The sequence below is a fragment of the Magnolia sinica genome, chromosome 18 (assembly GCF_029962835.1).
Source record: "Magnolia sinica isolate HGM2019 chromosome 18, MsV1, whole genome shotgun sequence".
In the NCBI taxonomy this organism is placed as follows: Eukaryota; Viridiplantae; Streptophyta; class Magnoliopsida; order Magnoliales; family Magnoliaceae; genus Magnolia; species Magnolia sinica.
Genome location: NC_080590.1, coordinates 43,890,603 through 43,912,139, shown reverse-complemented (window position 1 = coordinate 43,912,139; position 21,537 = coordinate 43,890,603). Strand labels below are relative to the sequence as shown.

The 21,537-nt window shown below is 40.5% G+C and overlaps 1 protein-coding gene across 3 annotated transcripts in view; it reads left to right on the top strand.

Annotated features, from left to right (window-relative positions):
• The first annotated feature begins 13,856 nt into the window (after nt 1-13,856).
• LOC131232848 (aminopeptidase M1-like) overlaps nt 13,857-21,537 on the top strand; it is a 91,830-nt gene continuing 84,149 nt past the window's right edge. For 2 of the 3 annotated variants that reach the window (XM_058229340.1, XM_058229339.1), the window contains exons 1-2: nt 13,858-14,739; nt 16,858-16,960. In XM_058229340.1, coding sequence (XP_058085323.1) covers nt 14,198-14,739; nt 16,858-16,960 — 645 coding nt within the window. In that variant the 5' untranslated portion in view covers nt 13,858-14,197. Of the gene's footprint in view, nt 14,740-16,857; nt 16,961-21,537 lie in introns of all 3 variants that reach the window. The other variant, XM_058229342.1, reaches the window with a different exon arrangement.

Genomic DNA, 21,537 nt, shown 5'->3' with positions numbered 1-21,537 from the left:
GACAAGTCCATAGTGACCTCGAGCATACACTAGAAACTACGTTGAGGTGACGAGCCTTTCCGTAGTAAACTAGAGTATAAGCTAGGCCTGCATTGAGGTGACGAGCCCGTTGTAGCGACCTGAAACCGCAAAATCGTATGAGACTAGCTAGGGCTGATGACCCTAAAATGGATCATTGTTTGGGAAATAATATAAGGGAGGTACCTTAGCTTCTCAATCCTTCTGTATGAAAAGGTCTAATAAGAACTCGGTAATCACGCTCATGCACTGCATTGCATGTGCCTTTGGCGTTGGTGTTGAGCACAGAGGAAGGGGTGCATGCTGCGACCATAAGAGGAAGATCGCAGAGGAAGTGCAGGAGAGGGCATGCATCATTAATACATATCATTTTTGTATTAACCAAAGTACTTAGGGATGCTTGATTGTATTGCTTTATCATTACTGCTTGATTGAATTGATAACATATTAACCTTTGCCTTATAACTCCACTAAGTTGATCACTCACTCCCACGTTCTGGGACGGTGTTTTAAACACCAACCAGACTGTCTTAGCTGCAGGTGATGGCAATGCTTATGAGGAGAGCTAGACTATTATGATGATGAGGAGGAGTTCTCCTATATGTAACTCTCTGGCGGGTCTATTTAGACCTGAAGTTGTGCCGACGGGGCTACAGGGTTTTGGATAGAGAACATTAAACTTTCTAATTTTATACATTTTTGAATTAAACTTATAATTATTTAACCTAGTGACATTCATACTCTAAGGGCTTACTATTACTTTTATACAGTTTATATACATATCACAATCTTCTGCTAGCGTACTTTAATTGCCTCTGGAGTATGAATGCTGTTTTGGTATAATCCCATTCATGTTTAAGGCACTAATACGAACAACATTTAATCATCATTATCTATGTTGCATAAGTGATGCATTGGAACTCGGGAGTTGAGTCTATGCTCGACCCCCAATTTTTAGGGCGTTACAGTTGACTTTGGGGATAGCCTGTGTAAGAGGGGGATGAGCTAGGTATGGGTTGAGTACTTGTTTGTACTTGATTAATTGATGTGATGGATTGGGTAAAGATTCTCTTGTCCTTACTGTTCCGTTGGCTTCCGCGGTCCTTCCGGTCAAATTCCGTCAACCTTCGTACCATATCCGGTGTTTGCACACGATCCTAGGCCAGGTTCCGCGCACCGATGACGGCTTGATCCGAAAGTTGTATTATAGCGACCGCACCGTCGCTGCGGTTCCAACGCCGCGTCTTGTGCGTCAAACCGACGCTTAGATCATAAGTTGGGGACTATGCATTATCATGACCGTGGACCGCGTATTGCGGGGCCCACCTATTCCTCGTGGCACTAATCTCTAGAAAATTATGAGAACAATGACATCACCCTACCCTAGCTATAGTCACCCTACCCTAGCTATAGCCACCCTACCCTAGCTATAGCCACCCTACCTACCCCTACCCCTCTTACAAGCATTTAATGCTAGCCACCCTCTCTTACAACTCATTATTACCTACCTAAGCTACTCTCCCTCTCTCTTATCTCTCCCTCTCTCCTTTATTCCTTCATATTTTTTTCAAGCAACAAACCCATACGTGAGACCCTCTCCCATTTCTCCCAAGCTACTTGTGTGGCCCACCTTTCCCACCCCTTCATCTCTCATCTCAACCATCCATTTCCCATCTTCCTCCATCAAAGAGGAGCACAAGGAGCTAAGGAAGCCAAGGGAGCAAGAAGATCAAGTGGTGGGTGCTTTGATAGGGTAGATTTTCATTTTTTTTTAAGATGGGCCAAGTGAGGCCAACCGATCAATGGTTTGGATCTCACTTTGGATCCTAAGATGTGGCCGATGGCCCACTTGGATCATCATGATCATTCCACGATGGGGCCATTCTCCATGGACCCCATCATGATGGTTATTTTCTTGTATGCTTAAGGTCATCTAGACCATCTATTTTAGTGGAGAAAGGATCTCCACCGTTGGATTTCAATTCCATGGACCCCACATGTAATGGGACCCACTTGATGTATGATTTAGTGCAGGGGAGGGCCCATAGTGCCGGGGTCCCTCCATCACACGGTCTCACTCTCTATCTCTCTCCCTTTTTATTTTAATTGTTTCATTTTTATTTTTATTTTATTTTTTTTCTTTTTTTTGTTAATGAGGTTATGTGGCCCACTTGAATGGACCCCACCATGAGGTAGGTATCTTATTCAACCCATTTATAAGTGGGGCCCACCTTATATGTGTAGCACCGCACCATCCATCAGTGGTGGCCCACCTGAGCAGGCCCACCTTGTGTGGCAGACCGTCCAGCGTCCCTGGACGCTGGACGTTTTAATGGGAAAACATGAATGTTAGCTTGGTTTGGGGATGGCCCGCTTGTGTAGGCCTCACCTTGATGAATGTATTAAATCCACACCATCCATTCCCTTCCCAAGCCCTTTTTAGCCGTTGACCTGAAAGAAGGGATCCATCAGACCTTCAGGCGGGCCATACCATACCAAAAGGTGGTTTTCACCATTGAAACCTCCCCTGATGGGTTGTACACTGGAATATGTCCAATATTGGACTTGTTTTGCTCGTAGTGAGCCATAGAAGAACACTGGACGGTGTGGATTCACTAGATGTGGACCCCACCTGTAAAATCTGCGATTTTTCAAAAAAAAAAAATAAAGTAAAAATCAACACAGCAGCCGTTGCTGCTGTGTGTCAGAAGGCAGCAGCGCTGGGCGGACGGACGTACCAGCAGCCCCTCACGGCTGTAACCGTGGGCCCCACCTTGATGTTTATATACCATCTAAACCGTGCATAGGGTGGGCCACTACCTGACGTGGGTCCACCCCAAAAATCAGCTCGATCCAAGACTCAGAAGGCCCACGCCATAAGAAACAGTGAGACTGGACTTCTACCTTTGAGATCCTTTTGGGGCCCACAGAAGTTTTGGATCAGGGTGAAATTTGTTTTCACCCTTTATTAGGGCCCATGTGACCTTATCAACGGTCTGGATGGATCATAAACATTATGGTGGGCCCCACATGGAGCCCACAGTGTTGTAAGTGTTTTATCTCCACCGTCCGCCTGGACGGTGGAGCCCACTGTCATGGGTATGGGTGCGTGCGTGCTGGGTGTGTGCGTGCTGTGTGCGTGTGTGCCGTGTGCGTGTGTGTGGGTGCGTGTGTGTGTGCAGAAGTGTGTATATATTTTATATATATAATATTATATTATATATAATATTACATGTTATATGTATATATATAGTATTATATGTACATATATATATATATATATATATATATATATGTATGTATATATATATATATATATATATATATTATATTATATATAATTTATTAATGGTGGGAGGCCCACCTCAGTACTTGTGACCCATGGGTCGAGGCCCATTTAATGTATTAGGGGCCCATGGGTCGAGGCCCATTAAGATGTAATGGGGCTAATGGGTTGAGGCCCATTTGATGCACGTATGGTGCCCAATTGGCGGGACCCATTTAATACATCTAAGGCCCATGTGAGTAGGCCCATTGATGCATATATGGGGCCCAATTGTCGAGACCCATTTGACACATGTAAGGCCCATAAGACTAGGCCCATTTGATACGTTCCAAAGCCCACGGTTTATAGTCCATTGCAATGTACATAAGGCCCATTGGTGCGGCCCAGTGATGTGGCCCACTTGATGAATACAAGGCCCATATGATATGGCCCATTTGACGTATTTAAGGCCCAATGGGACGTGCCTGAGGTCCATTGCAATGTACGATCCTAACATAATTTATGTAATGATGTTTATGTCAGAGCTATGCCTTGGAAGCAATGGTGGTTTGACGTCCACATTGCAAGTATAATGTGGTTAAATGTCCACATTATGACTTTCCCTAGGGCCCATTGTTAGGCTCATGCGTGTTATGTGTAGGCCGTCTAGGCCCACTTTCGATACGCACGTCATCCACTCCATATAACATGTTTAATTCCATGATTCATGATCATATGCATCATACGTATGCTTGATATGAGAAATGACTGATCATAGCATAGCCTTCGGGCAGATTGTTTAGGGGCTCCCTTACAGGGGGTGTTGCCCTACATGAGCGCACGATACGCGCAGGATTATTGTATGACTGGATAGTGTGATTCATGCATTCGCATTGTGTAATATGGTTACTATACGCCCTAGCGACATCAGGGCCGTAGCCTCCACAGACGTATCGTGGTTGGCAGGATTGGATACCGGAAATACTGTTCTACATGGGGTGCGATAGATATCCCTGGGTGAAAGTCCCTAAACCCTTATGGTACCAGGAGGTTGCTCCAACGTCTAGACCGAGTGGATGCATGAGCGCTGATTGCCGATTACCAGACGGTTGCGCTTTCCACTGTGTCGTGGTCGGTTGGAAGGGGGTGCGGCCTTACCCGCCCGAGAGTAGGGGGCAATGCTAGGCTGAGTCTGACCAGCTCGAGGAATGGGTCCGCTATTGACGAGCCGAGCCCGATATTGGCAGGCAGATAGTGAGGTCTTTTCTACTCACCTTATTGCGCGCGATGGGGCGGCAATCTGGCTTGGAGTGTACTAGACCCCGGTGATATTCCAGATTTGAGCCGTATTAACATGTGGACTTAGATGAGGATTTGTATGCTTGACTTGCATTTTACATTGCATGGCCTTGGTATGGCCGACATCATTCTTTGCACCGCATGGCCTTGGTACGGCTAATGGGACTCTTAGCATTCATCAGCATGTTCCGCATTACTCTGATACTGCATAACTACATTATCACCTTGAGCATACACTTTCACCACCCTCTAAGCTTTCTATAAGCTTATGCACGACCGTTGCGTGCAGGTGACGTTGGATCGCAGCAGTGCCGAGGCTTAGACGCGTGGGTGATCTTCTTTTGGAGTTTTGGTCTATCTTCATTGTATTTCCCTTATGCTCATTGTACCTGTAAAGTTTTTGATTATAGTGGAAATGTGATGAATGTTTTTGGTTGTGTTTGTGGGTTATGCCTTTGGTTATGCTTATTACGAATCAAACTGATGTTGAAAACCCTCCTTGTAGCATCCCAGGATCGGAACCTGGCGAATGGGCGCTGGGAGTCGAGAATGGGGTTCTACAGAGGCTGTCGGCACCGGATTCGGTGATTGGGAATTTGTGAGCCCGATTTTTGAGTTTGGGGCGTGACGGTGGAGATTCTCTTGAAATTCACAGCGCGCAACGTTTCCTCGAAATATATGCGCACCCACAACTCCTGGCCTGGGTATCACATCGGCGCATGAGAAGTGGCATTGGAACCGCGGTGACGGTGTAGTCGCTAGGGTACAAGTCTCGGGTCGAGTCGACTCAGGTTGACAGGGCGCGACTCAGGGTCGCATGCAAATGCTAACTTGTAACATCCTGAAAAAATTCGTATAAAGACCCGAGTACCACTTCGGGCAGAAATCACTAAGTGTTAAATCATGAGAAATTAGACGAAAATTAATTAAGTACTAAACTAAATAATCAGTGGAATTAGCTTGAACCACTTTCTATATGAACTGCAAGATCCAAAACCATTAGAATCGCTAACTCTACATTACCTAAAAACCTAGGAGAAATCTCAAAACCCAGTTGCTCTCGGGAGCACATTGAAACTCCGTATCGGACCTGGACCACGCGTCGAAAGTCCGATAACCGCAAAACTATATGAATATAACCGTCTTACTGGGCTTGACAACTATCGCGGGAATCGAGTTCAAATAGTATCCAGAAACACACAACTTGAGCCCGGAGCGAAGTGTGTGAGAAAAGTGAATATCTTTAGAAAATGAACTCAAACTTAACTGATTTGGGCCGTTCACTTGAAGGCCAAATTTAAGATTTCAGACCATCAGATTCTGACCCAACTACACCCTCGGATCAGAAAATTTTTCCAACACAGGTCAGTGCACTTATGGCCCTTATCGAGTGGCGATGACCATAGAACTAAAACTGGTCCTCCGCGGTCGATCTGTAAATCCGATTAGACCGAAAACTTAACCTAACATAGATCTATTGTCAGTGAACTTTCTCTGAACCGTATGCAGAAAATAGGCCTCCAGATGAGCTCCGTTGGCCCGAAGCAGCTACTCTTTGGTTATAACCTAAGTATACCATGGCCCTGGGGCCATTTTCATCAGTTCTAGGCCTATATAAGGAACTTAACCTACCCCTCTCTCATTCCATATGAATTTCAAAAATCCTAGGAGAGAGAAGAGAGTAAAGAGAAGGAGAAAGTGAGGAGAAGTGAGAGAGACTTGGGGTTTACTGCCGGGATTCGATCTCATCGCTCCACGTGCTGAATCATCCCTCATGTATCGCTATACCGGCGATTCTGATTCCATTTTTAGGTAAGAAATATAAACCCTAATCTGTTTTAGGTATCTAAGTAGATGAATCGATGAAATAACTAACCTATTTCGTGATTCAGGTAGCCGTTGTGCCGTAGACAAAGGCATTGTGTTCGAACTGAGTTCAATACGAGTCTACCGGCGAAAGGTGCGGACTGTAAACATTTAGGTTATGGTTTTCAAGGCTTTCAATATCAATTAATGATTTATGACTGACATGATTGCTATCATATGTGCTTAGATACGATCTCTTCTTTATATTATGCATATATATAAACTATGTTGATTATAATTCATTCCATGTGTTTGTTGAAATGTTTGAATGAATATGGAATTTGGATTTGTACTTGCCATGATTATAAATTGTAAATATATGATTGTTGTATGTGTGACAACTCCTTTGTAAAAGGACTTGTCATAAGATATGTTATAACTAATTTATTACATGTATGTTAACATGTGCAGTCTAAGTGTTTGATAAAATGCTTGAATGAGTAAATGCTTGTCAAAATGTATTTAATGAGGGTGTTGAGATAGGATTCTCAATTACCTTATCTTTAGTTACAGTTTCCTTCATGTAACCTATCTTACTACTACGTGCTTTATGAATGAAATGCTATGTATAATAACATGTGTGCTATGTGTTTGTCAAAATGCTCAAATGAGATTTATATTTGAATTGTTTGTCACATGCTATTTTGACTATCACATATGAATGCCTAAAGTGTTTAAGTATGATTGGGACTACTGCGCAGTCCAGGCAATTGGTAATGATTCTCGAATGAGTGACCGAACTAGTCTCGCCACATTAGATAAGTTCAATGAATCCGAGTCGTATGATGATTGTCAACAGTGGTACCATGTCGACTAATTTAGCGTACGCTCGTACCAATCGAACTTGTCAAGTAACCCGATTGGCATATTGTGTGTTTACCATGTATAGACACTACTGCTTGAATCTAAGGTACCAACTTACCAATGCAAAGCCCGTTTAACCTTAGTATCACAATCCACTAAGACTCATGAGCCGGACATGGTAGTATGGGACACCGTAGTCAAGCTGTCGACCTACGCTGGGGTGACGAGCCTCCCCGTAGTGTCTAGCGAGCAACCCAAACTCGTGAGCCGAATACGGTGGTATGAGACACTGTATTCAAGCTGTCGGCCTACCCCGGCGCAGCTTGGCAGTGGTCCCCAGTCGAGTTGGTGATGAGCCTTCAAACATATACTGCCAGTTGGTAGGGCGTCGATGGAATAACCTCGAGTATACACTAGGACTATGCTGAGGTGACGAGTCTTTCCGTAGTGACCTCGAGTATAAATAGGCCTACATGGATGGTGACGAGCCTCCCGTAGTGACCTGAACTTGCCTATCTTATGTGATTGGCTAGGATTGACGACCCTAGATGGATCATTGTTTGGAGAAATGATATAAAGGGAGGTACCTTAGCTTCCCGAATATGTTATTTGAATAAACCTAATTAAGAAATGGGCTTACACGATCATATATGAATTACATGTGCTTTAGCGAGGAAGTGTACGTGTCCGGAGTGGTGCATGCCGTTATCGTGAGATAATGTCGCTGAGTGAGTGTAGGCGAGGGCATACATCATTGTCGCATACCATTCCTGCATTAACAAGAGTACTTATGATATGATTGTTGTACTACTTTATCATTACTGCTTGATTGAATTAATAACATGTTAACCTTTGCCTTATAGCTCTACTGAGTTGATCACTCACTCCCACTCTGGGACGGTGTTTTAAAACACCAACCAGACCCTATTGTAGTTGCAGATGACGATGAGGCTTACGTGACAGAGCCTGACTTCGCTGATGACAAGGAGTTCTCCTTTATACAGTTATCAGGCGGGCCTATGTAGGCCATGTTCTAATCGACGGGGTTCCAGGGATGTTGACTAGATGCCATTACACTTTGCCATTTTGTATTTTGGGGACACACATGTATATTCATTTTGGATATTTTGGGAATTGTACATGTATATATTTAACCTGGTAACATGATCACACTTTGGAGACCTACAACAGTTTATATGTTTTATATATCTATCACAGTCTTCCGCTTGCTTAAATTTAATCGTGTCTGGAGTATGATTTGTTGTTTTGGCTTAATCTCATTCATATTTAAATGCACTAACATAGACAACATTAAACTATCATTTTCTATGTGGCATAAGTGATGTGTTGGAACTTGGGTGTTGAGCTTTTACTCGACCCCCGATTTTTGAGGCATTACACAACTATAGGTCGTGAGTTGCCGGAACTAGACGAGGATGATCGCGGGGGTCTAAGGAACTATATGGACTAAGATACAGGCCTTACATATAGCTTCTCCCATGGCCCTTTTCTCAAGTTTATCTCTATCATCCAATCTTCCATCAATAACCAAACCAACTAAATCAGAAAATCTAACAATAACCTAACCAACTAAATCAGAAAATCCAGCAAGAACCTAACCAACTAAATCAGAAAATCTATTCTTCTATAGGGCTTTTAAGGAAAATCCGGCAATAACCTAACCAACTAAATCAGAAAATCTATTCTTCTATAGGGCTTTCAAGGAAAATCCACCAACAACCTAACCAACTAAATCAGAAAATCTATTATTCTATAGGGCTTTCAAGGAAAATCTAGCAATAACCTAACCAACTAAATTAGAAAATCCAGCAATAACCTAATCAACTAAATCAGAAAATCTAGCTATAACCTAACTAACTAAATCAGAAAATTTATTCTTCTATAGGGCTTTTAAGTAATCTAACAAACATATATGCATGCTCCTAATCTATGCACTCACCTGTAAAAATCAGAGGATTGGATTTCAAACTCGGCTTCTACTTCCTTTTCTTCTTCTTCTTCTTCTTCTCAACTTCACAAACTTAGGAAGAGAGTGATTGAAATGGGTTGTTGAAAGAGGGTTTTTATGTTTATGGACTTGAAAATGATTTTAAAATTGACTTTTGTCTAAAAAGAAGGGTTGGGAGGTCTTTCGTGATGTTTGTGAGAAGTATAAACTTATGGTAATAATAGAAAAATGTAATTTAAGTGATTTGAAATCAAGCATTCCAAGGATTTTAAAAAAAATCAAGGTTATTTGAGTTATTTTATAAAAATATACATGTGCATATCTATTCATAACTTATAATCCGGGTGTCGTATTGATATGCCGTTTTCACCAGTAATTCCGTAACTCGACTACGGTCACAATGGTTAGGTTCTTGGACTTAATGAATTTTGAAAACTCGATGATGGCTCACCGCTAGATAAAATAACGACATAGTTGTCATTTCTCAGATTGTTTAATTTTAAGTCCATATATTAAAATTCGAACATCGGGTTGAAATGCGGCTTGTGGCTCGAAAAAAGAACAACATTATGATCAAGTCAAAATATTCTCGGGGCCAATAAACCTACAGTCAACGACTATCCAGTGTACGAACCAGATTTCGGGGCTTCGGGTCTTACAATAACAATAACAATAATAATAATAGAAACAATAACATTAACGTTAACAATCATAATAACAAATATTAACAATATAACATTCGACTTTAGAGTTTTAAGATTTCAGTGTTTTTAGGATTTTAGGGTTTAGAGCTTTTAAAGTTTATAGTTTTTAGGGGTTAGTGTTTTAAGATTTATATATATATATATATATATATAATATTAACATTTTTTGACACTGAGATAGGCTGCCATGGACAGTAGCCGGTTGAGTTTAATTTATATATAATATAATATAATTAATAATGTTAATTCATGCAGCCATGGACAACGTTCGGCCAGGCTGCCACGGCCGGCCTAGCTGCCTAAATACAATAAAAATGGAGAGATTGTTCGATTGTTTATTAGATGAATGGGCAGGGCAATGATAAGTTGAGTTCGAATCAGAGGCTAGGATGGTCAGATGAGGGTGAGCAGACCAGTGACGGATGGGCTGTAAAATGGACACATATTCATCAAATAATAAGCTGTAGAACTAATTTCAACCTAAAGCTCTTTGCCCAACCCAGAATTGCTCAACATACTCCAAGCTCTTTTCAAAAGAATCTGGTTTATACATTCGTCTATACCATTCTGCTTTAACATATGCCTCAATGTGTTGTGCGTAACTATTCCTCAACTCTTTCAATACTGATTAAATTCTCTTGAAGTAAATTCGCCATTATTTGTCCTTAAAACTTTTACTTTCCATCATGTTTGTTTTTTCAATCATCACTTTCCATATCTTAAAAGTGAAAAACACATCAGATTTATGTTTCAAAATATAAACATAACATTCTTAGAAAAATCGTCTATAAATGTGACAAAGTAAGACAATCATCTTCCATAAAGAATGAGCGACGACCCCCACACATTAAAATGCACATAATCTTGTGGCCCTTTACTGACATATTTTTCGATTTTAAAAATGCAATCTTGATTGTTTCTCATATATGCAATGTTCAGATACATCCAAATCAAAGTTTTTAAAACTAGAAATTAACTTACGATTGAGAAGTACCTTCATACCACACTCACTCATGTGGCTTAGGTGCACATGCCACAAATATACTAATGTGGAATCCACTATAGATGTTGCAACTCCACTAGATATAATATTTACGATCAACCGATAAAAATTACTGCTCCGTTATGCCTTCATTATTGCAAGAGCCCGTTTTGAAACATTCAAAACACCATCATAATTGGCAAACTTACAACCAATTGCATATAGAACTCTTAGAGAGATCAGATTTTTCTTTAAGTTCAAAACGTGCCTCACTTCTGTCAGAGTACGCTCCAGCCCAGCAAACATCTTAACGTAAACCATACCAATTCCAATTATCTTACATGCATGATTATTGCCTATAAGAACCAACCCACCATTATACCCGTTATACTTGTTATATGTGGTAAACCAACTCCGATGAAGACACATATAGTATGATGCTTCCGTATCCAAAATCTATTCCTAATAGAAATTTTCGGTCTTATCCACCAATAATACATCATAACCATCTGAGCCTTCACTAGATTCAATTGAATTAACTTCCTTCGGCAAATCAATTGACTTCTCATCTTTCCGGACTTTGAAAAACTGATAGTCTTTTTTTAAATATCTCATCCTTTAACAATTCAAACACCTCAACTTTCTTTTGCCTTTTGACTTTGATCTACATTGTGGTTTTCCATTCTCTCCCTTAAATAGTTTTCTCCAAGCAAACAATGCATTCGTAGTGGTATACCTTCACTGGTGCTCTATTATTGCAACTTCTTCGACTGAAGGGCTACAATAACAATCTCAATGTCCAAAGTATCCCCACAATGGTAAAGAGTATCAACCAGATACTCAAACGACTTGGGGAGAGATGTCAACAAAATTATGGCTTTGTCTTCTCCTCAATCTTCACCTCGACACTCGTCAACTTACAAACTAGTTTGTTAAATATGTTAATATGTTCAGATAGATATGATCATTCCGTCATTTTCAAAGTATAAAACTACCTCTTCAGAAATAGACGATTGATGAGAGATTTCATCATGTAAATACTCTCCAACTTGCCCATAAACCTGCATCAGTCGTCTCATTTATGACATTCTAAATGACTTCATCGGCCAAGCATAATTGAATTGTACTAATTGTCCTTTGATCCGGTTCATCCCAATCTTCTTCATTCACATATTTTGGATGATGCATTTTTCCTAAGGAGTGCATATTGCAGTATTTACTAAACTAGGAGGGCTTTCATCTTCAATCTCTATAGTTTCAAGTTGTTTTTACCTGTAAATTTCTCTCTCTCAAACTTTACATTTGATCCCCTTGATGCCACATATCAAATCCAAACTAACAAATCGACCTTGCTATGAAACAAATTGTTAAAGAACTAGCCCTGCAGAAGCACCTTAATCTGAATTGAAACAAACAAAAGAAAAGAAAAATCTAAGCAACCACACACAGAGAACACGATTTTTATGTGAAAAACCATTGTAGGAAAAAACTATGGCACAAAGCGATGATCAATATACTATTCAAAGAACATTACACGGATGGAGAGAACTTACAGAAAAAAAAAAAAAAAAAAAACTTAGCTCTCTCCCCTTGGAGGCTCTAAAAATACTAAAAAACAACAAAAAATCATGACTCTTTCAACCCTAACATAATTTATCAGCCATCATTTCAAGAGGAAAATGTAAAAAATACCCTTCCAAGGGTCCACTAATACTTGGGACTTGTTAGCATGTGAACAAATGGGTCAGATGGGCTCATAAAAGTGAATAGACCCATAGTGATTTTAGTGTCACAATTTTAACAGAGCGTTCATCAGGTGAGCTATCCATCATGTAGGGCTTGCCTTGGATATAGGCCACTCATCATTAGGGCGAACCTTTGATGTGGACTGTCCATCATGTGGGGCCCACCTTGGTGTGGATCATCCATCATGTGGGGCCCACCATTATTAATTGCTCCATCATATGGAGCCCATCTTTGATGTGGATTGTCCATCGTATGGGTCCCACCTTCAATGTGGGTTGCCCATCATGCGGGGCTCACCTTGGATGTGGGTCATTCATCATTAGGGCCCGACCTTTGATGTGGACCGTCCATCATGTAAGGCCACCTCGATATGGTTCATCGATCATGTGGAGCCCAACTTCAATGTCCATTGCCCATCATGTGGAGCTCACCTTTGATGTGGACTCTCCATCTTGTGAGCCCCACCTTTGAAGTGGGTCATCCATCACACTTGCCCATTTTGGATGTGGACTATTTATCATTAGGTGCTTACCTTTGATACGGACATCTATTATGTGGGCCCACATTAATATGAGTGATCTATCACGTGGGCCCACCTTTTATGTGGACTGCCATCATGTGGGCAGTATGTACCTTTGATGTAGAGAATCATCATGTGGGGCCTCCTTTGACATGGATGGTGTGAGAGAGAGAAGTAGAAAAGTTGTGAAGGTAAAATAGCTTTAATCACATTAATTACTTTTGCGATTATATTTACCAAACTAACTTAAGCCAAAGAAGTAACTTATACTTTTGAAATTATGTTTACTAAACTAACTTTAGTGAAAAAAGTAACTTAATTACTTGACATAAGTTAAATAGTAATTTATTTGGGAGGCGTTCCAATCTTAAGTTACTTTGCCTTAAGTAACTTATCCTAATTTCTACTTATTAAATTGAAGTGATTTAGTAACTTAAAAAAAAAGCTATTATAATGATTGATTGTAAACCAAACTTATTTCAAATAGGTTACTTATTTACTGCAGTAAGTAAAAAAAACTTAGTGGTATCCAAACGGGCCCTTGATGGTATTTAAAGAAGCCCCGAATGGCCGCTTAATTACATAGTGGGGTCCAAATGTTATATTTTGGTAATAAATCCAGCAAAATATAAAATGGGAAGTTTGTATTCCCATTCAATTACAAGCTGCCAAACACGTTTTGAGGACTCGAAATCACCTTTGATTCCATTGTTACAGAGAAATGGATTCCAATACATACCAAATAAAAGCTCTCAGACGAGCCAAGAATGATGCTTAACTTGATGGATGGAGTGGATTTTTAATATACAAATACAGTGGACCCCATAGAGCGGCTCTGCTACGACGATTCCGATCCGAGTGCGACGTTACACTCAAAATTTTAAAAAAGGCGGGACTCGGATTGGGAGTGCTTGCGTGTAACGTTGGACTCGAATCGGGAGTGCACTCTTGAAGAAGAAGATCTCCTCCCATTTTAAAAAGGGAGGGCGGAAGGGGAGCGGAAGGGAAGGAAGTAAAAGGAACGATGGCGGAAACTAAGAACGCCGAGCTACAGCAGTTCAAAGGCCAGCCTCGGCTGCCGAAATTCGTAGTCCCGAAACGTTACGACCTCAAGCTCAGACCCGATCTCTCTGCCTGCAAATTCACCGGCACCGTCAATATCGACGTCGATGTCACTGCAAAGACCAGATTCATTGTCCTCAACGCTGCTGATCTCTCCATCAACGGTGGATCGGTATGGTTCAAGACTCAACAATCTCACAAGGCAAGAACTGAAGAAAAAACTCTTTTTATTGCTTTCGTTCTTGCTTTGATTTGTTTGCTGTTGAGAGAAGAGATTGATATGATGATGATGACGATGATGTCGTCGACAACAATGTTGATGATGATGATGATGTGTTTTCTGCGGAGGCGTCGGGAAGTCTATCGTCCTTCAGAAGTCGTCTTGGTAGAAGAGGATGAGATATTGGTGCTTGCATTCGATGGATTTCTTCCTATTGGGAAAGGGATTCTGGGGATTGGATTCTCAGGAACCTTGAATGACAAGATGAAAGGATTCTACAGAAGGTAATATTCTCTTCTGCTTGCAATCGAAATGGGATGAAGAATGTCCAATTCCAGCCCATGAGCTTAGGAACTGGGTACCTGCCCTGCCTGGCCCAGCAGGGGAGCTGAGGAATTGGGCAGGAGCCACCTAGGGGTGGTATGGATGCCTGCAAAGTTTTAAGTTTCAGGTGGAAACTGTTTACATGCTATTCTGTTTGGCTTTTTTAGTGGTAACCTTTTTAACTAACTTGTAGAGTGTTTACAATGTATAAAGTAGGTATTCACACCACATAGAGCTTGGGGTAGTAAATTCGGCCAAAATCAGCAAATCACATAAAAAGGATTATATCTTTTCTGGGCCCTAGGAGGGCATCAAAGCATGCACGCACCGGACGGATTGGATGTCTTTCACCCATCACAGTAGGCCCTAAATGCAATTTAGACATTTTAATGGTGGACATCTCATCCGTCCCTCTCGTGTGGTCCATTTGATGATCGATCAAGCTGTTTTTTTGGGCCCATAGGAGAGCATCACGTTATGGACAGATTGGATGTGCTGTACACATTACAGTGAGCCCCACACATCATGAGTACGTATCAACCATTATGTTCTATTATGTATAATGTCCTTTCAGCTGTAAAGACTTTACCTGTAATCTAAAACGTGGCTTTTTGTCAGGTTTCAGATCACAACTAATGTGTTTACAGCCTATAAAACCTTAATAGGCAAATGCACGTCTCGAAACAGCCCCTTGAATCTGATTACCTGTGATTTCTTTACAACTTAAGGATTTTACAGGCATCCAAATGACCCCTTAAGTCTGTTTGTATAAAGAGATCGATGATTTGAAGCAAAGTATAGCTTGTGGAGGATTTGGACCTGCTTTATGCCTTTGTTTGTTGAATTGCACCAAGTGTTTTTTTTTTTTGGTTTGAAAATTTGAAATTTGAAATGTCGTGCCAATTGATCCCTTGACCGTCCGTGTGGTGGGATTAGCTGAGTACCCATTGTAACTGCTTATGATTGGCTGTCTATGTATTTTTGAATTGCACCAAGTGTTCTGTTTATATATTGTATCGATATCAACTCTGTTTATGTATTGTATCGATATCATATTATCAATACATAGGATATTGACAAATTGCAAAAATGGTTTTGAAAATAATAGATAAAAATTCAAATGAACTATATTAGATTCTGAATGTATTGACTAAATATTATAATATCAGAATAAATAATGATTATCAGAAATATGATATGATGCAATGGTCTTTGTGTCAAATTTGATTGATGATGCAAATCAGTAGAAATGATAAATTTCAATAGTTTTGTTGATGTGATGTTGTACTATGAACCTAGTGGGGCTAATAAATGAAATAATGAAGGGATAAACGGTAAACACCTCTGCTCTGGTTTCAGACAATTGTCAACACTTCCCCTCTGGTTTGAATTATTGCAAGTAGCTCCCACTCTGTTGGGGATGTTAGAGGAATCTGCACCAAATGACAAAAATACCCGTGTCTAGGAGTTTGTTTTGCTAGTCTGTTAGCTCCCCCTATACGTATAAATGGTACCCAACGCGTCTAGCAGGGTCCCTCCGCCATAGATATAGGATGCCAAAAAAATCAGGTTTATCAAATTTTTAGGCGGGCCACACCCACCCCAAAACCTCCAAATTTATGTACTACCCGATGGTTGGATCAGCCTGATTTTTGGGGTTTCCCATTTGCATGGTAGAGTGACCATGCTGAATGGGTAGGATGATATTACTCACCATGGTAGGCCCATCCATCTACAACTTGTACCTTAGATAGGGTTAAAACGGTTGATTTATCAAAGATAACATTTCGAATAGACCATGTGGGGGAATTTTCAACAAATATGTAAACCAAAGGGGAGTTACTTGCAAGTTGCAATAATCCAAACTAGAGGGGAGGTGTTTCAAATTGTCAGAAACCAGAGGGGAGGTGTTGTAATTATCTCAACAATGAATGGTTCTCACCGAGGTTGTTGCCTTGTGGATTGTAGAGATACTGAAAACTACAGTTTCAAGTGGTTGTGTAGAATACTAAGCTGAAATGGTTATATATTATCATTCTTCTTGTTATTATTTTGGATTTAAATTTTTTTCTCTCCAGTACTTATGAGCATGATGGGGAGAAGAAGAACATGGCAGTTACACAATTTGAGCCTGTAGATGCACGTCGATGTTTTCCATGTTGGGATGAACCTGCTGTTAAGGTAATTGTTTACTTGTTATTTCTTTGAATGAATTAATGCTTTACCTTCTTTGGTTTCATAATTTTAACAATGACTCACATACTTTCAAAGTTGTTAGTAGATTAGTGTTATCTGTTATGTATGATTGGTATTTGGTATACATGTTATTATCTTATTGATAGGATATTATCTTTAAGATACAAATACAGCTTCGTGTATAGTTGTATCCCCTCTGTATAAATACAGTTCTCATTCAATGAATACGAAATTTATTGTCTCTAATTTAACATGGTATCAAAGCCATGACAGGCTTTGGTGCTAATCTGAGCTTTTGAATCTCCCTTCCCATCTATCACCATTGGCAACCATAGAGGAGATCCTTGATTTGGAACCCCACCACGTCCAATGCCCAAACCCATCTCTGTTTGACAATGCCTTTTAATGCAGGGGCATTTTCACACCGGGCTCGAGTGGGGTGGCTTGTGGGATGTAGGGGCACACTTGAGGTGGGCGGCCCGTGTGAGGCATGTAGCTTTTGTGAGGCGGGTGGCTCGTGTGAAGCGGAACCCATGTGAAGTGGAGCCCACGAAGGGGGGGGGGGGGGGGGGGGGGTTGGTTTGGGGGCTAGGCTTAGGCTATGAGATAAAGGGATTGATTCGCTATGCTCTATTAGTTTGAGCTTTTAGTGCAAGTGGTTAATTGTCCCGCATCACCTTTGCTATCCGAACTGTTGTGGGTGTCTTCTGCAACCAATTCACTTTATTGTCACCTTCATCGTCCCTGTAAGCCACATAAACCCATTATCATCAGCAACCCCGTTTGCCCACCACCCATTGAAATTGTTGCAGTCACCGAAAGAGCTAAAGATTCAAATGCTAGCTATTGGAAGTGCTGCTACATCCTTCAGTAGCCATTGGAAGTGCCAATGGTTTACATCCTAGAAGTCATCAAACATGCAGTCAACCTCCCTCACAACTTCTAGAATCACCTCGCCTCATGTCACTAGCTTCTGTTGAGATTTCATCGCTGTGGAAATTTTCTTATCTTCTGGAATAAAGGTTCTTATCCTCTATTTATAAATATGGTTCTTATTCAATGAACAAGAAATATACAACATTTTTCCACAATGCAGTCCTAAAGTTTTTTTTTTTTTTTTTGAGAGATAATAACTAAATTTTATTAAAAACATGCAAAAAAGCAAGAAAAGAATATAACACTACTCTACAACTAAAAAAGAAGAAAAAAGAAGAAGGAGAGATTGGTAAAATTGATTGTTCATCAAGGGCCCATCCCGAAACACTACACTTAAATTTTCTAATGATCTCTTCCATTGAAGAGCTCCTATTCTGAAAGCAGTGGCTATTTCAATCCCCTCAAATAGACCAAAAATCTACCATAATAAGAAGTCTCTACATTACTTTCCCAACTTTCCCCACCCCACCCTCATGGTAGGCCCACAGATGGTCCTTAACAAATTTTGGCATCACCCACGTGATATGAAAAATATCAAGCAAGTGCTCCCTCACCTTTCAAGCAAATGGGTAGTGAATGAGAAGATTCAATCGATTCCGCATCTCCCACACACATCATACAAATATTGGGAACGGCAAGGGATCTCTTTTGCAAATTGTCGATTGTTAGCATTCTCTTTCTTCCCACTAACTAGATGAAAGCCGTGACTATTGGAGGGGCTCCATAAAACCACTAGCGAAATGGGTAGGAATGATCAAAACTATGGGGCGTCTTATATATCATTTTGTAGAAAGAGCGAATAGAAAAACGACCCGAGCTATGAACATGCCACACCATTGAATCATCCTCTAAAGCCGAGAGGACAACACACTTCAAACTGTCTGGCAAGCTAGTGAAATCCACAATCTCCTCATTCGTCAAATCTCTATAGCAAGGAGGGACCACACCATGTAACCACTGCAAATGGAGTAACAACAGTCCACAAAGATGTTCTTAGGTGGGCCACTCTAGGGAATACTTCTGGAAGCGCTTGATCTTTGCACCACACATCCACCCATAAACAGACGCGCGATTTCCAGCACCAACTAAGAAGGAGATTTGTTTATGAAACATAAACTTTGTCGACACTACCACTTTCCAAAGGTTGGAGGTTTAGTATAGACAAGATTCTTCACTCCGCACCCTCCCACTTACGTACCATATTTATTCATAATAAACTCCATCCATATTCTTCCCTCTTCAGTACCAAATCTCCAAAGCTACTTCTCTAGGAGTGCCATGTTCATGGTTCCCAAATCCTTTATGCCAACTCCACATTCATCTATTGGCTTACACACACCTTCTCACCTAAGGAGATGAAACTTCCTTTTTTCCTCGGCCCCTTTCCACAAGAAGTCTCTTCTTAGCTTTTCCAACCTTATCCAACATCGATTTAGGGCATTTAAAGAGCCACATGAAGCACACAGGCATATTAGAGAAGGCAACTTTAATAGGAGTTAAGCGCCCTCCCAAACTTCTTCTCAATTCTCTCAATAACTTTATCCTATAACTATTTTTTTGGCTTCCCTATACATAGGGGCAACCCTAGATATGATTAAGGAAAAACTCCTTTTTTACAACCGAAAACAGTAGCCAGCCGCAACAACTCATTACACACTCAGACTCCCAACATTTCACTTTGAAGAACATTGATGTTTAGCTCGAAACCGTTTCAAAACAAAGAATGATTTTCCACAAGTTATCAACTAAAACCGCTTCCGCAACACAAAATAAAAGAGTATTATCTGCGTATTAGAGGTAACTAATTTGAATCCTCACAGCCACTTTCAAGCCGCTGATTAAACCAATCTTTCCCCTTTGTGATGCATCTTGCTAAGTGCCTCCCCAACCACTACAAAAAAGGTGAGGGGATAGAGGGTCACTCTGTTTGATGCCCTTGGAAGCCTTGAAGAAGGCTTTTGATGACCCATTTACTAGAATGGAAAAAGCAGTTGATTGCATGCAAGCTTGGATATGATCCCTCCATTTCTACCCACAACTCAATCTCCTGAGCATGTAATCAAGAAACTCCCAATCTACATGGTTGTACACATTGTTGGGAGTATCCTTGATATTATCGGAATATCCACGATATTATCCTTATCTTCAGCTCGACGATACCAAAACACTAGTAGCGATATCGATAACACTGGTAGTCTTAGAAATTCTAGATATTGGCGATATATCGCTACGTGTCGCCAATGTGTTGACATCGCCAATTTATCGTAATATTTTTGAGTATGTAAATTCTAGGCATCTCTTGTATCACCAATGTATAGATATCACTAATATTTTCGACTGTGTAAATTCCAAGTGTCACTTGTACAACTAGTGTGTTGATGATATTTCAATAATATCGCTAATGTATCGATATCACCAATTCAAAAAGTTTTATAGGCACATGGTTGTAAATGATAATATCAATCATATCACAATATTATTGTTATCGCAACGTGGGAAATATCGAGACTACAGTCTTTCGTTTCCTTTCCAATTGTCAATGAGGACAAAATATCGTGTGTTGTCGATATTCTGAAATATCGATGGATGGAAGGTCGGATGGATAGATGGGATGGTTGGATGGTAAATGGGATAGATGGGATGGTTGGAATGGTTTCTTATGACAACACATGCTTTTAGGTCCCCATTAACAAAAACTTATTATGCATGCAAAATTTGATTCCTGAATATGCAAATATGTGTATTATAGCATCTCCTGAAGTTTCACTGAAAAATTCCAATGTTTTCCCATGTTTCCCCGCATTTTCGGTTATCGGTGATATTGATATCGTTTCCTTATCCCTAGCCAACGAAATTTGTAGCGATACCGATCTTTGAACATTGGTCGTACGCCTTTTCGATGTTGAGTTGGAGTCGATGCATTCATGGGCAATGAGAGCACTATCTAGAATCTGTTTACCCACAACAAAGGCCCCTTGATTCTTAGAAATAATATGTGAAAGCATTCTTCGAAACCTTAAGGCAACGACTTCAGTTAAAATTTTATATGGGGCCCAATTAGGCTAATGGGCCTATAATTTTTTTTAACATTTTCGCCCCTTCAATTTTAGGAATGAGAACTATGAATGATGTCTTTAGATAATTTGAAAGACGACTTTGCTCATAGAATTCAGAAACAAACACCTTCACACCGCCTTTGACTGCTTCCCAAAATTTACGGAAGAACATTGTTGGGAAGCCATTTGGACCTAGGGCCTTATCCCCTCACATCGAATCAAGATCCCATTTAACTTTTTCTTCGGAAATCGTTTTTTTTAAAAGAAAGCTATCTCCTCACTTGATATTTGAGGAAATTCCAACTTATCAAGCCATGGTCTCTTCCACTGATCACGGGATAAGTAGTTCTTATAATATTGAACGATTGAATCACAAATATGCCCCTTTTTCGATGTCCTTTTACCATCCACTACTAAGCTTCTTATTCTGTTGTCCCACTCCTTTGTGCTAGCTATTCTAAGAAAAAATCATGTAATTCCTATCTCCTTTTAGCCATAATGCTCTTGATCTTTGCCTCCACCCGATTTCCTCTTCTTTGAGACAATTAGCATATGTTAAGGCCAAGATTG